Below are 14816 nucleotides of genomic sequence, written 5' to 3'. Positions count from 1 at the left end.
AAGATGATAGATTTATTCTACGGCTTTACTTTTCAAGTCTTCCAAAAGTAAAGAAACTCTCCAACCACTAACCCACTTCAAATGATTTCATTAGCTTGTTTTTTGTTTTGTTTTTAATCGTGTACTTGTGTCCCATGATGGTCTAAAATTGGCCTTTAATACCCAGCCACAACTTTTTACCTCCAAACTACCAGATTAAAAACACGATTGACATGGGGCTTAATTATGACATCAGTTAAAATGCAACTCAAAAAGTGGATTCTTCTAGTTTCAGAGTAATATATTAAAAAAAGAAAAAAAAAAAACGCTTGAATGAGAGCTCTTCCAAACACAAGAACGAAGGGTTTTCAAAAGTGGAAATCTCAAGTCTCGATGAGAAATATCAATTATTACTGCATTTTAAGGCCTCAACACATCTGTTGCTCTGTCATTAACCTGTTAAAGAAAGATCATTAACACCAACGTAAAAGCATTAATCATCCCAAATACAGAAACAAGCCATGGCCAACCTGCACCAAGAAGACCTAGAAAGAAACATAAATAAATACTATTATTGAAAGACTTGAGGGGTTACAATATTAAGGCAATGCAGTGGCATGTTCTTGGTGTTTTCTCTCATGGAATTCTGGACATTTAAAAGAAAAGCAAAGATCACACTCAATTAAATATACATCATTTGCAAAAATCTTCTTTAGGGTTTATGTATCCACAAAACCTGACAGCGTTTTCTCTGGCTTGAGTGGGACACCCTGCTCTTCACAGCTGCACTGGAGTGCCCCTGCCCCCCCCCCCATCCTTGGCCTGCTTTACTTCCACCATACTCCAGAAACCAGACAAACTGCCCCTACAGCAAACTGCAGTAGTACAACCTAATCTCGGAAACACTCTTTACAGCATATATTCCCCCAGTAGTCAGTGCAATGCTTAAAAGGTTGCCTCTAACAAAAGGAATCACAATCCCATGACTTGTGGGCAGCGAACATGGCTGGCGCCATGGCAAAAATGAAATAAAAAAAAAAGAAAAAAAGAAGAAGGAGAATTTAAAAATAAAACTCATTACATGACAAGGGGAAAAACTAGAAGGGATTAAAGACTGCGTGGTCCAGAGGAAAGCTCACACCTCGCTCTAGTGAATGTAGGCTCTGTAGACGGCAGATATGTCATTGTCTGACTGGTCCAGTGCCTTAGCCCTCTTGTAAACCTGCGAAGGAACAGCAAAATAAAAAGAGTTTCAGTTGGATTACGCATGCCTCACTCCTATTGTTAGGTTAGCATTTATTCATGCATTGTTACAAATGAGTCAGCATTGCTGCAGGTGCTAGATGGAAGAAAGGTTCAGTAAACAAGAGGTTTTCTGGACACAGAGTGGAACGGTTCACAAAACTCACGGTTCCGTTCGTATCAGTTTTGGGTCATTGCCAATATTTACATGCTAAAATTCTGGCTAAGACCATAAGGAACATACACTTATAGTGAAGGGTGTAGTGAATAGGGTTTATAATTAGTGCAAACCAAATTTTTTTTTTTTTTTTTTAAATGGCTACATTATAGACTATGGCCATCAACACAAAGTGAAGCATAAGCTTAACCAGCACTAGACTTCTTTTTAAAATACAGTAGCCTATAGGAGGCCAGTTCGGAATGGAAATATTACTTTTTACACTTGAAAATAAAGTGACGCACTTTAAATCCAGTGAAATGCATATCGTCACCTTCCTAAATTAATGGCCTATGTCATTTTTGTCAAAAAATGACGTAGGCCATTATTTTAGGAAGGTGACCGATATGGAACACCGCATATGAACTAAACACACATTGTACACCATTTTCAAAAACAACAGTGCTCCGTTCATTCTATTTTCATGTTCCTCTGCAAGAAGAATACAGTTGGGATGTTCTGCGTTGCTGAAATATCAGCAGATATAGCGGCTCAGGTAACATTACTTCATATCTTTCGCCCAGTGCTTCATTTTGCTTAACTTAATCTCTGAAGCCATCATGTAGACTAATGAATCCATTGCATTTCTTGGGAAACATGTAGAATGTACCTAGAGGAGTTTTCTGGTCACCAGTGCAGTTTATTGGTGTAAACCCTTTTCAGTATAAAGTAACACCATTTCTAAATTGTACCTCATTGGCAGCAGCCGCCATTGGGGTTGGATGGTTGGCCATGTCGCCCATGGAGATGGCTAGCCTCAGGTCCTTCTGAATGTGTTTCAAATAGTAGTCTGGCTTAAAGTTGCCCTGTAAAATATCTGGACGCAGAAGGAGGAAAGGTTTTCATTAGCCTACTGTAAATTTGACACATATTTTTGCTTGAAATTTTCAGTGTTCATGTAACCACTTTTCTATAGCCACAACCCCAAAACTTTACCATGTAAGATTGAAAGAAAATGAACTAATAAATACAGTTGACAAAAGACAACCAGTAAGCAAGGTTCAGGTAAGTCGGTAAACAAACGACTTAAAACTTCCTTTGTGTGGACTTACTTTGGCATTTCTGGTCCACAAAGGTGCTTGCCATCTGGCCCTGGCACAGGATGTCCAGGAAGGTCTGCTGTGATTGGCCGGTGGCCTGGGCCAGGGTTAGCCCCTCTGCAATGGTGGCCATGAAGCTGCCCTGCACCATGTTGAGGATCAGCATCATCCTCGCTGCATTACCCGCTTCACCTGATAACACACACAGTAAACATCTATAAAAGTGGAAATATACAACAGTCTCCACACTGAAATGACAATCATCCTCAGTGTGCCTGTGCCTAAATTTCTGTTGGACTGAAATCGGCCATTTATCATGTTGGGTAGCCACAAATTAGTCTGTATCCACGACCACCAATCCAGGATTGCTCCGTTGCCGACCGGATTTCACTCATTTAGGCCGGATATCCGTTGCCTTGGGCTTCCTTTGTGTTGGCGCTCTAAACTCTGGTGGATTTGTGAGGACTATGGTTAACTGCTCCTCAGATCTCTGCAGGGTAAATCCAGTCAGCTAGCTAGACTATCTGTCCAATCGGAGTTTTCTGTTGCACGACTAAAACTACTTTTGAACGTACACATGTTCCACCAAAACAAGTTCCTTCCTGTGGCTATTTAGCAGAGGCGCCGTGACTCCGTCCGGCCCAAGACGATTGTGATTGGTTTAAAGAAATAAACCAGAGCAATCCCATCCCCGAATGCTATGTGGAGTAGCCAGGCTCTCCTCCAGCGCGCTTTGGAGGAGGGTCGGGCAAAGCAAGACTACAGATACGATAACTTGCAGTTAAAGCCCTACCCATGAATGTAAACATAATGTGGCCATTTGACCCCATCTGGCTGCTCAAGCATTCTGAAACAGAAGCATAAATCGCGCTTTAGCCTGGCACTGTCCATGTTAACACACTTTACCTACCAGCACCTCTAAATGTTGTCTCATTTGTTTAAATCACTGTTTTACAGAATGTTATCTGCCAGGCTTTTTCTTAGCAGTAACTTCCTCCAACAGTGGACCCAGAAGGTGTGTCATACTGAACGGTGAGCCGACTCTCAGAACACCCTACATACCCAGGAAGAAGGAGGTCTTGCCCATGGCCTGGAAGCAGCTGCTGCAGTCCTCGTAGACCGTTCTGTCGCCAGCAGCCAGGATGACCAGCATGCCGTCGTTGGAGAGCTGCTGGCTTCCCGCCACCGGAGCCTCCAGGAAACGTCCGCCCCGCGATGTGATCACCTGACATTCAAACATTCAATCATTTAACACAGCAATGCTAGCACTAATCCAATAATAACTCCCGACAGTTTGTATTTCAGATGGAGAAGAATAGCAACAATCACGTTGAGGGGTTGGGATAGTGCAGGGTAATCCCTAGCATTATAAAAGGCACCCAAGCCGTTTTGGGCAGCACCTAAGCAGAATTAATGTAAAATCAAAGCATCAAAACTAACTAAATTATTTTTCTCAGATCAAATTATTGTAGTTGGTCCCGCAGTTTTATTATTTATATATGTATTATCTGCTCTAGCTTTAACAACGTTTTAGACACAGATGTGGTAATAATGGTCTAAATGATGTGAAATTGTGAAAAAAATAAAATAAAAATGTATTGAAAAAAGGTAACAGGTTGGTAACATTTTCTTGAGGGAGGACTCCTAAACCCCCCCCACTAAATGCGTGCACCCAAGTCTTTCACAAACCTAGGGAAAAAGTGAGATTGTGGCTACTTTGGTGTGTGGGTGGGCTATGTTGGTGCATACCTGTGACAGTTCTGTGATGGTCTCTGGGTCTACAGTAGACATCTCTATGTAGCATTTGCCTGGCCTGATTCCCTGCAGCACTCCACTGGGTCCCAACACCAACTGGGGAGCAACAAACACAGACGGTTTGTTTTTTGCTTGTTTTTTTTTAAACCCATAAGCTAGCGATGTCACACTTCCACAGGAAGCCATTTACTGTAGTTGAGATGGCACTCACATCCCTGGCAGCCTTTGGGTCAGAGACACAGGAGAAAGTGATATCACACGTGGAAGCCACCTCTGCAGGAGTCCGGCCTAACCTGGCCCCTTCCTGGATGAACAGGTCACACTGGAACACAGAGGCACACGTCACTTTCTGAATTATCAGCAGCATGCCAACACAGGATATGCACCCAATCTTTTTTTTAATCATGAATCACATCAGGGTTGCCAACCTCAGTTGATGTAATGCAGATTGGTGACATATTTATTGCAGAATTGAGCAATGCCTCATTTTTTGGAAACCAACATTTTTTTTTAAAATCAGTTCGACATAAAATATATATAATATATGAAATATTTCTTAACAGTATTAAGAGTACAGTAATCGCTGTCATGCAGTTGCCATACCAGTGGTCTACCCCTTTAGAAGTATTTATTGAAATCTTATAATAAAAATATAATAATATACCATAATATATACACACACCATTCCCATGCTTCAAATTATGCCATGATTTAAATTTTTGGCCAGACCGCCCAGTCCTAATGTGAGGTGTAAGACACCATCCTATTTATAACATGCAGATGGTCAAATATGAGCAGCAGCAGATGATCAGAAGTTATAAATGAAATATATTTATCACCAGTCAAACACAGCAACAGGGCCCTGGCGTTAATGAGACACAACATCGGTAAGGATCTTAAAGTGGAGGCTGCAGTTGCCTGTGTGACAGTGACTCTGTGTTTCATTACAGTACCTTTTCTGCTGTGCGGTTCCACACTGTGACAACATGACCCATTTTCAACAGGTTGGAAACTATACCGCTACCCATCAGCCCCAGACCCAGGAACCCTATCCTGAAGGGCAAAGTCCAAAAAGAACAAAACACGAGCAAGCCAAATTAGCATCCATATTGGTCTCACCCAAAAACCCAAGAAACCCAATGCTTGTTGTTGTAATAAAATCAGTAACAGTTATCCTAGGTTAAACGTAATAAGTGATTTCGACAACGCTGCGGTGAGGATGTGTAAATACCTTTTGTCTGTGGGTGTGATGCTGCCATTGATGGCTGTGCTGTCGGCTGCTTGGATGGAGGTCGACCCCGTGTCCTGCACAACCCAAAACCAGCACTGTCAGTTTCACACTGAAGGGAATGAAACCTTACCTAGCTTTGCTATGCATTAAGTAAACCAAAAGTATTCGGGACGTTTTGTTATGGAAAACACTACGGTTAAAATCAAAACTGTAGAAGTTAAAACTGATATTAAAGTAAACTCAGAACATTTCTGACTTGTCAGTCTTACTAAAACTCACTAGTTAGTTTACCTCTTCAATGATCTTCAGGCGCTTGCTAATGGGTTCCATTGATGAGGCTGGCTGTGGGCAGTGAGGAAACAAAACAGACAGAGGTGACCAAGATATTCTCTACCAGGCTAGGCCTGCACGAGTCGGGGAAAAACATGAATTATGATTTTTTTAAGCTTAGAATTGATATCACGATTCTCTGCCACGATCTTTTTCTCACAAAGTGTAATGTTTAGTGCACACATGAACCATGACAAAACAAAACTAATTGGCAGTACCAAACCTAGATTTTTTTTTGGCACCTATAGCACATTACGCATCACCAACAGCCTGTAAACACAGAGGCTTCAATGAATAAAGAAAATAAAGTACATACTGGCCATACTGGTACAGCAGCCTACCAAAAATAGTGACATATAACACATTGAACTAAATATGGAACTCCTTGAACATGTCTTAACATAATTAAAACATGTCAAATGCTTTCAATAAATTAATTGAAGTCATTTCAAAATTAAATCGCGACCAGGGGTGAATCGAGATTGTGATTTTATAACGATTTATCGTGCAGGCCTACTACCAGGGATCGACCGATACGGTTTTTTCAAGGCCGATACCGATAACTAGTTGTTAATGAAACCCATATGGGAACCGTTACGTATTTACAGTGAAAATTAAAACTCAAAATTTGGCCAAAATTAAGATTTTGGAACACAAAAAGGGAAACTCAGCTTGGGTGTGTCCAGAGAGGGGTGAAAATCTTTTATCACTATTGATCAAAATCAAAGCCAAGCGGACGCATTCAGAGGAGAACACAATGCTTGAGTCTCAGATTGGGCTTCAAAGCAAGATCAGACAATTTGAAACCCAAAACTATAACTACCCCAGGAAAAAAAGAAAAAAAAGAAGGCAAGCTTCCTCTTACCTTCTCAGACTGGCTGAGTAAGAAGTGATGGAAATGTGGGTCGTCCTTCACAGGCTGCAACAGAAGAAGAGTTCATTGTAAGTGGTCTCTTTACATACTGCATGTACTGACCAGGCAGAATGTAGAGTGCAGAAACCATCTAGTCTACAACACACCATGCTCACACAGGGCCTCTCATGGTCCTTGTACATACCATGGATGCCGGTAAGAAATTTGGGAGCATTTCAATCCATGGCCTAAAAAAAAAGGTGGATTTTGCCCTGGAGAGTTAGCGATGAAAGCCTGAATGTTCCGAGTTTCCCAGAGAAATTTGGTTAATTCTCTTAAAAGGCCGCAATACAGCAGAAACTCTATAACCAGTGAGAACCCTGCATATGTTCAACTGCTGCACAAACCATTTAGGTTAAACAACACAACGGCGCGTTAGCCACATTGTTTGACTTTTAGTATTGTCGCAGCAACACAGGACAAAAGGAACAGTTTGCTATTCAAAAGAACTAGGAGGTGCGCCATTAACAGTTTTACCACTGACACAAAAACCCTGTTTCCACCAGGTTTTTTTGGGTGACTGCCCTAACAGGTGACAGTTAACGATAAGTCCCTCTATCCGGTACATTACAGCCCTACACGGATTTGGCCTGAAAACAAAAAACAGCAAAAGATGATTACTTTTCCAACAGGCAAATGTTTAAATCGATAGGTTGCAGTATTGAAGAGGAAATGCAGAGGATGACACCTGAAACCAGGAAATGGGCCGATTCGGTTTATAAATCAGCAGACCATGAAAAAGTCTGAGGGTAGCAGCAGCTAGTGGTGAGAGCTCTCTACTAACTGACACACTACTTACAAAAATACGGTGTCCTTTTGCACGTGTGTGTGTGTGTGTGTAAGAAACAGGTCAGAAGGGAAAGGTCTGCAGTTGCTGGTGAATAAAGCCAAAGCTTAAAGTCAGGTAGAAGAACAGCAAGGCAGGCTTGTTGGAAAGGGGAGGGGGGGGTTCACCTACACTGCTTTCCCACTTGAATCCTGAGCCAGGTCCAGCCCCCAGCCTCTCAATAGTGGACGGCTCGGGGTCAGAGTCAGTTAAGTCCTTGAGGAGGAGAGAGACACATATTGACCTTCTAAATCAAAAAGGGGTGCATTTGTAGAGGTCCAGGTCTGCCGTAGTGGGGGGGGTGTTTTTCTGTCATATACTGTATGGACCGACAGTGTTGAGGACCACCAAATCAAATTTCCTTCACCTCCACCGTATTTGGATGGAGAGTGAGATCTCAGACGGAGAGGTTATCTCAAAACCTGGACAAATACAGCCAAACTGATCTGCATGTACAGCTACCACTAGAGGTAAGGGAGCTAATATGTTTGTTGTTATTCGGGTGAACCGATGTCCAACGAGTGGTACTGTTACAACCTTAGCTCCACAGCTTGACACGTCCTGCTGGAAGGCGTCAGAATACGGAGGTGGAAACGTAGGTTTACGAAGTGAAGTTAATTAACGGACTTCATGACAGCTGGGTTATGTGAAACCAGACATCGAATATACCAGGACTGCAAAACTCATCGGGGGTGAAAAAGGTGACAATGATGCGAACCCCTAGAGGGGACCAGGGACATACTACTCTTCTGAAGTGATTTTGGAAGGGGGAAATTAGGTAGTTAAATACACTGGTTGACTAGCGTAACACCACTGTATTCATATAATACTATCGATCCAGGCTAACGTCAATGAAGCATGCACGCTGCTTCCCCTAAAAGTCGGGCCTGCTTTAGTTGCTTGATAAAGTGATTGCGATTGGTGGTTCGCTGGGCGTGCAGAGCCCACGCACGATTAGTGTTGCGTTTCCAGCTTCGCGGCCCCGAAACGGAGCCGGGAGACCCCCTGGTTTCTTCAGGCTAACTCAATTAGCTTTGAATTCAATTGCGTTGCATTAAAACAGGTACTTTACCGCATCTTTGCGTGGAACAGCATGCGCTTCACTGTGTCTGCAGCACATGGTATTTTTCTAAACACACACACGGGGAGAGCCTCCCTCTCCGTAACAATCCCCGCCAGACTATCTCACATACACGTTGCCCACATGGCAGGGTGCCCTTGGCAACCAGATTGAGTCTATTGCCGAACCGTATACAAAACAAATCAAAAAAACTTACAAAACCGGAAAATCTTAATTCAAAAGAAGTCAATACTTTTATTTGGTAGTCTCCGTACAGTTTAAACACTACGTTTGTGTGCAACACAACATTTCAGCTGTTGCGCGATCGCTTTCCACACGCGCACGTTTTGCCGTGAAAAGATACAGGCAACGCAATTTTCTGTTCACGTTAACGCCGCATGTTCAAATCCATGTTAAAATGTGTCATATTGGCGCCCGGTATCTACCAGACTATTATCCATAGTGTAAGCCACACAGTCTTCACCTTGTATATTAGATTCAGCAAGTGAAAGTTTTAACCTGTTATGGCCATTATGACACCGCAATACTTTAAAGCTATAGTGCGTAGTTTCTGTCGCCCCCATGAGGAATTCTAAGTAATGACAACAACACTGTCGGTGCGCCCACATGATACAAGCCTTCCGTGACCAAGGTAATTACACGCCACAATCTTCTGAACATAGTCATACTGAGAAATCCAGAGAGAGTTGTGTGGAGCTGATAGTCTTAATTAGCTTTGTAGCAACTCATTTGGCAATGGCTTGAATGGAACGGACGTTCACTAATATTAAAAAGTTACGCACTAAAGCTTTAATTTAGCAGGGGTGTGATCACTTTAAATTGTAAAGTACAGGTTTGATGCGGACAATTTCATCAGATTGCTTTAGAGCGAATGCCAGGTTTTTGAAGGTGAACTGAATTAAAGATCTCATTCTCAAGTTGACATTCCCTACAAACAATGAAAAGATGTGTGCATGGCTCAATGCACAAAGAAGGGAAGAAGGGGGGGGGGTTCATGACAAAGTAATCGTTTGTAATGCCTCCATCTCTTTCTTCACTTTTTCTGGTCCCCATTTCGCTGTGTTTTGTCTTCCCTAAATAGCTTACATTTTGAGTAAAACTACTTAACAGGACAGTGTTTTAACTTGTCAGTGTCCCACTGACCTTCTCGGAGGGGTCCTTCAGGGCACTGAGATCCTCATCATCCTCCTCCAGTATTTTCAGCGGCTTATTGGGTGTCTTCTTTCCTTTCGAGTCTCCTTTGCCATCCAAGTTCTGTTAAAAACACAAGATTGTCATGTTGTGCTACTATTGTTTTTTTTTTTTTGGCACGTCAACACATTTCTCAGCGGTCTTAAACGTAGGCTGGGTCTGAAATAAGCAGGTTACATGTACACCGAGCAAAAGGGAAAGCAGATCACCAAAAGAGGTTGAATGCACTCATACTGGTGGGCAGATGGCCTCAACAGAGACCACGTGTCCACCTGAATAAACATTTGCCGAGACTATACGCGACACCCGGGAGCATTTCAAGAGGGAGTCCTGCCAGCCCAACACCTACTGACTGGACAGACAGAGTGACCCAGCAGACGAGCCAGGCACTGGGATTACTCTGAGCAGCATGCATGGGAATGAATCAATATATCTGACTATTTTTTTCTCCCCTTTTCCTTGATTGGTCTTTTTTTCCTTTTTTTTTTTTTTTTTATTAAGTCACTAATAGGGTCTGAAAAGTCACTAAACCTAGCTAGAAAGTCGCCATGTTGGCAACACTGTGTGTGTGTGTTTGTGTCTGCTACAATAGCCAGTTAGCCATTAAGTAAATGTTTAAGGTGTTCCTCCAGAGCTTATTTTGGACTTGAGGGTATTAAAAATGTACATCTTTTTGACTCGCAATGACGATTTTACACACCAATGACACAATGTGTGCGAACGTGGCGGTACTGTGTGCTGCAGCTGCCACTGTGTGCACGACGTGCATGTTGTGCGTGAGTGTGGTGATGTGCGCCTGTGCGACTTTGCCGCCTATGCTGCTGTGTGCATGTCGTAAAATCAGGCGGCACGTGTGTAAATTTGACTAGCAAAACAAATGTGATAAATAATATCGACACAAGGAGACTTTTTTTTTTTTCTCCCACTGGTTAATAAACTTGCGTTAACACTGGCGTAACTGGACATTTTTTACAAGACGCTCAATATCAGCAGAGTGCTGACTTTTATATCTGGCCGGTTGGTCTGTGGCGCAGCTGCCCCGTGTTCCGGCTGCGAGGCGGCCGCCAGAGTTTACAGGTCGCCTCATTAACATCATCAGGTTCCCTTTTAGCAAATAGGCAAAATAAAAATAGGCTTTTGCTTTGACACAAAATCCTCTGGCATCATCTTCTTACTGCATGACTCCTGCTACTCTGTGCTGCGACTCTGCTGGTGTACGGAGCAGACATTTCTGAGTTCACAATTAGAGCGTCCATGGTCAGACTAAGTATTGATAACATGCTTAGTATTTCGCAAAAAATTAGACATGAAAATAAATTAAATGGTCGGTGGGGAGGCTGGGCAAATAATGTAATCGGTATATGTCGAACACTTTGAAATACCAGAAAGACTACTGCGGCAAGCCCATCGACGCGTCTCTATTTTTTGGAAGAGGGAAAAACACAAACCATCTAGAAGTGCTAGGTACATCTCAAATGTTGGATTGTGCGTTATAGAAGCTCTCACCTGTTCTTTACCCTTTGCTTTCTTTAGGAAGTCTTCCACTGCATCGACTGCCTGTTGGAAGCGTTTTCCTTTGTTTATCTTAATCATCTCCTCTTTGTGGGCATGGTAGGGCTTCAGCTGTTCTACTTTGATCCAGGCACTGGACAGGTACACACAAACACGACATTTGATGGAGAAGGAAACGCAAGGACAGTCGGTCAGAACAGGTACACACAAACACGACATTTGATGGAGAAGGAAACGCAAGGACAGTCGGTCAGAACAGGTACCTTTCATTATGCATACTTACTGGTCTTCAGTTCCAAAGAATTTCACAAAGTGGCATTTTTTGCCCCTGGGCTTTTTCAAGTCCTTGGGAGGGCTTACTACCTGAAATGTAAATAACAATTAGTAGTCCAACAGTAGCATTACATTTGCCATGCAACTGTTTGAATCTATTTTGCCTCAAACCAGCAATTAGCACGTGTGCACTCCTTACCTTCCCTGGCCATGGCGGGTAACGACCAAGCTTCCCCCTGAAAGAAGAGATACATTTAGCCCTGATGCACGTCTTTCTTGCTAGTAAAGACACATTACAACACACTCCGTGAATCTGATGCTTCCTCAGGTCCAATTTTGTCATCACTTTGGTATTGGTAGTCCACAGGTTACAGCAATGGCAGCATCTCCTCTCTCTCACTAACTCGCGCACGGTTCATTGGTCGTACCAGTATGGTTTAATATAATATAATTTATATCTATGGTATGTTCGGATTGCATCATCACATTTTTTTGTATGAATATCGGATGGCCCTGCCAGGATTTCCAAAATGTGCCACTGCCCATAATCCAAAGCAGTTCATCTCCAGAGGAACTACAGTGTGGACAAAAAGGTTGGTTCACTAGAGTTTGGTTCGTTTCAAAAAGGGACTATATGTGATAACGCCCTTAAAGACGTAACGGGAGAAAACAAATTGCCTAACGTTAGTCGCTGTCTGAATTGCTGGAGTAACGTTATTTGTCGATTTAATAGAGTCTTAAGAAACAATGTGCCACAACATTAATATTTCGTCATGCGTGCTGCCAATATACAAGGCAACTAACGTTAGCCCCAGTCCAGTTTCTTGTGTATGCAATGCTGATAATACCACCATTAAAAACACAAACTGGTGCGACAAGCCAACATGAGACCAACAGTTTCACGTTATTGTCGACACGAGTAGCGTTAACGCTAAGTCAACTAGCTAACGTTATCTGGGTTAAACTGACTGAAATTCAGACTAAAGAGAAGGAATACATCTATTTTGATAAACGAAAGTTGTCTTGGGAGAAAGAAGTTCACCAGTTAACACGGAAGACGAGCAAACGTGAAGCTAACGTTCCCTACAGTTTACAGTTAACGGTAGCTAGCGTTAGATATCCGCTTAAGCTACGGTGGTAGCAAAGCTTTTCACAGACCACAACATTTCAACAACATTGAAAATAAAAAAGGTATTTGGCGAAGATTTACAGATAACAACCCCCCCCCCCCCCCCTCGGCGCAAGAATTAAAATGATAACAGACTGGTTTGTATCTGAGAAAAAGTACTTCGTTTCGATCTAAACCTTTTCTGAAGCTTGTCCGCTAGCTATCTGCTAACGACGGCTGCTGGCTGAGTCAGCTTGGCTAGCAATTTGTTTGGGTTGACCATCAACTAAAATAAGAAGGGAACACTTCCATTAATTACTTCTGGATAACGCCGACATGAAACATTAACGTCACACTACCTCAATTAACACTACGTTATGAAATGCAAGACCATTTAGCAGAAGCAGAGGAGTTGGACAATGTTTAAAGGTTATCTCACCACACTAGATCCCCGATCCTCAGATGCACCGTCGCCATCTTACAACTTTAATAAAACGTCGCACTGAATGAGGGGAGAAGACAACACACACCCACTGATCACGTGCGAGGGCAAGCCCTTCCTCTCTGTGCAACATCCGCTGCTGTGTTTATTATTACGTTGAAAACTAGTTTCTAACAAGCCTGAACATAAAATATATGTAAACAGTGAAGATATTTCAAGAACTGAACTTCAAAAGAAAAATAAATTAGTATAACTTTAAACCAAAATAAAAAAAAAAAAAAAACATTTGCTGTGGTAATTCTACATGCGCTCACAAATGAATGAGTTTTTATAGTTATATTTTGTCGTCCATATTATATTTGAACTCAATATTTAACGAGGTTTAATCATAGACTGTATACAGTCTATGGCTTTAATTTAAAATAGGACCCATTTCTATTTCGGTAGCCTCAGAGCCTTGTTGTCTTTACGATGCTCTTCTTCTTCCTCTTTATGGTTTATTGGCGGTTGGCAATAACCGCCACCAACTGGACTGGAGTGTGAACGAGAGATTTATAAAAAAAAAAAAAAACTAAAAATCAATTTCTCTGAGAAATTTAATAATATTGGGATATACCTTGCCTGCTGTTTTCCCCAAAAGCCCTGACAGTGAAAACGTGTGGTGGTTTGCCTTACGAAGTGTCTGGAAAAGGTGCTCTCTCTGGGTATGGTATTTCTTGCAATGAATTAGTATGTGTTCACCATGTTTCTGGCTGGTTACAGTATGTGCCTCTTCCAGTTACATTTTTTTCCTATTTTATGTAATGAATAATTAAGACCTGTATGACCAATTCTGAGACGAGTAATGCTATTTTCTTCCCTACGTTTAAAGCCCACCTTCCTCCCATCACCAACATGTCTTTGTATATTGCAAAAATGCCTTCCTGTTTTCACTAATGTCCTAATACTCCTGCCATGTCGTTTGTGCATATGTCCTGATGAATGTTTTGACTGTATCTTTGCTTAGTGGAATCTCTATGGATCCCCTGATGTCGTTTTTTTTAATTTTATTTTCTTGAGTGGCAGGTTTAATAAGTCACAACACTAACACATTCAGGCCTTGGTGTGATAATACAAAGGCAGTATATTAATATGTAAGAAAAGAACCTCTAACTTAGAATCAGAAAAATGTTAATTGCCACAATAAGTTACACTTATGTGAAATTTGCCTTGGTGAATGGTGCAAAGGCTACATAAACAAATAACCAAACAAACATATTAAGCATATACAGTACACTTATGTTGTAATCGTGTTGTTTTGGCCATTTTCTTTCCCTTGTTTTTTTGGGGCTTTTCAGTAGAGAGGTGACAAGAAGTCAGAATAGAGAGGTGAGGGTAAATGACACACAACCAAGGGTCACTGGCTGGAATCAAACAGCAGGACGTTGCAATTATAATAAAGCCTACTAATTTTTTACATTTCCCATTAGCACTTTGTAATGTTTTTAAAAATGCTGTATAAATAAAGTCTCTTATTACTATTATTAGCATTTCCTGCAAATAGTGAGACTACAGTAGCTCTATAGGTGCAGGGTCATCACAAAGTCTTAAAGTTGTTCTGATTTTATCAATGTGTTCTTTTTAAGATATTCAATGCTTTGCATCGGATGTCCATCGTCAAAATAAATCTCCAGAAT

At 41.8% G+C, this 14816-nt stretch overlaps 1 protein-coding gene across 2 annotated transcripts; it reads right to left on the bottom strand.

Moving 5' to 3' along the window:
• Positions 1 to 685: 685 nt before the first annotated feature.
• Positions 686 to 13208, bottom strand: glyr1 (glyoxylate reductase 1 homolog (Arabidopsis)). 2 transcript variants are annotated; one of them, XM_078269894.1, is made up of 16 exons: positions 13138 to 13208; positions 11790 to 11826; positions 11601 to 11680; positions 11312 to 11450; positions 9758 to 9868; positions 7666 to 7749; positions 6660 to 6713; positions 5756 to 5806; positions 5465 to 5538; positions 5187 to 5286; positions 4445 to 4555; positions 4228 to 4329; positions 3541 to 3703; positions 2491 to 2670; positions 2131 to 2255; positions 686 to 1201 (listed from the first exon to the last, which is right to left on the bottom strand). In XM_078269894.1, the coding sequence occupies exons 1-16, from the start codon at positions 13173 to 13175 to the stop codon at positions 1127 to 1129; spliced, it is 1524 nt and encodes a 507-aa protein (XP_078126020.1). In that variant the 5' UTR covers positions 13176 to 13208; the 3' UTR covers positions 686 to 1126. The 2 variants fall into 2 exon arrangements, with proteins under 2 accessions (XP_078126020.1, XP_078126021.1); XM_078269895.1 differs by lacking the exon at positions 7666 to 7749.
• Between the last annotated feature and the right edge of the window lie 1608 nt (positions 13209 to 14816).

The sequence above is a fragment of the Sander vitreus genome, chromosome 15, assembly GCF_031162955.1.
Source record: "Sander vitreus isolate 19-12246 chromosome 15, sanVit1, whole genome shotgun sequence".
NCBI classification, from domain to species: Eukaryota; Metazoa; Chordata; class Actinopteri; order Perciformes; family Percidae; genus Sander; species Sander vitreus.
This window is presented reverse-complemented; position numbering and strand designations above follow the sequence as displayed.

Coding starts and splice junctions, on each gene's coding strand:
- glyr1 (XM_078269894.1), bottom strand. CDS start 13,175: ATGGCGACGGTGCATCTGAGGATCGGGGATCTAGTGTG. Junction 11,451..11,600: donor TTCTTTGGAACTGAAGACCA/GTAAGTATGCAT, acceptor GTACCTGTCCAG/TGCCTGGATCAAAGTAGAAC. Junction 5,287..5,464: donor ATCACACCCACAGACAAAAG/GTATTTACACAT, acceptor TTTGCCCTTCAG/GATAGGGTTCCTGGGTCTGG.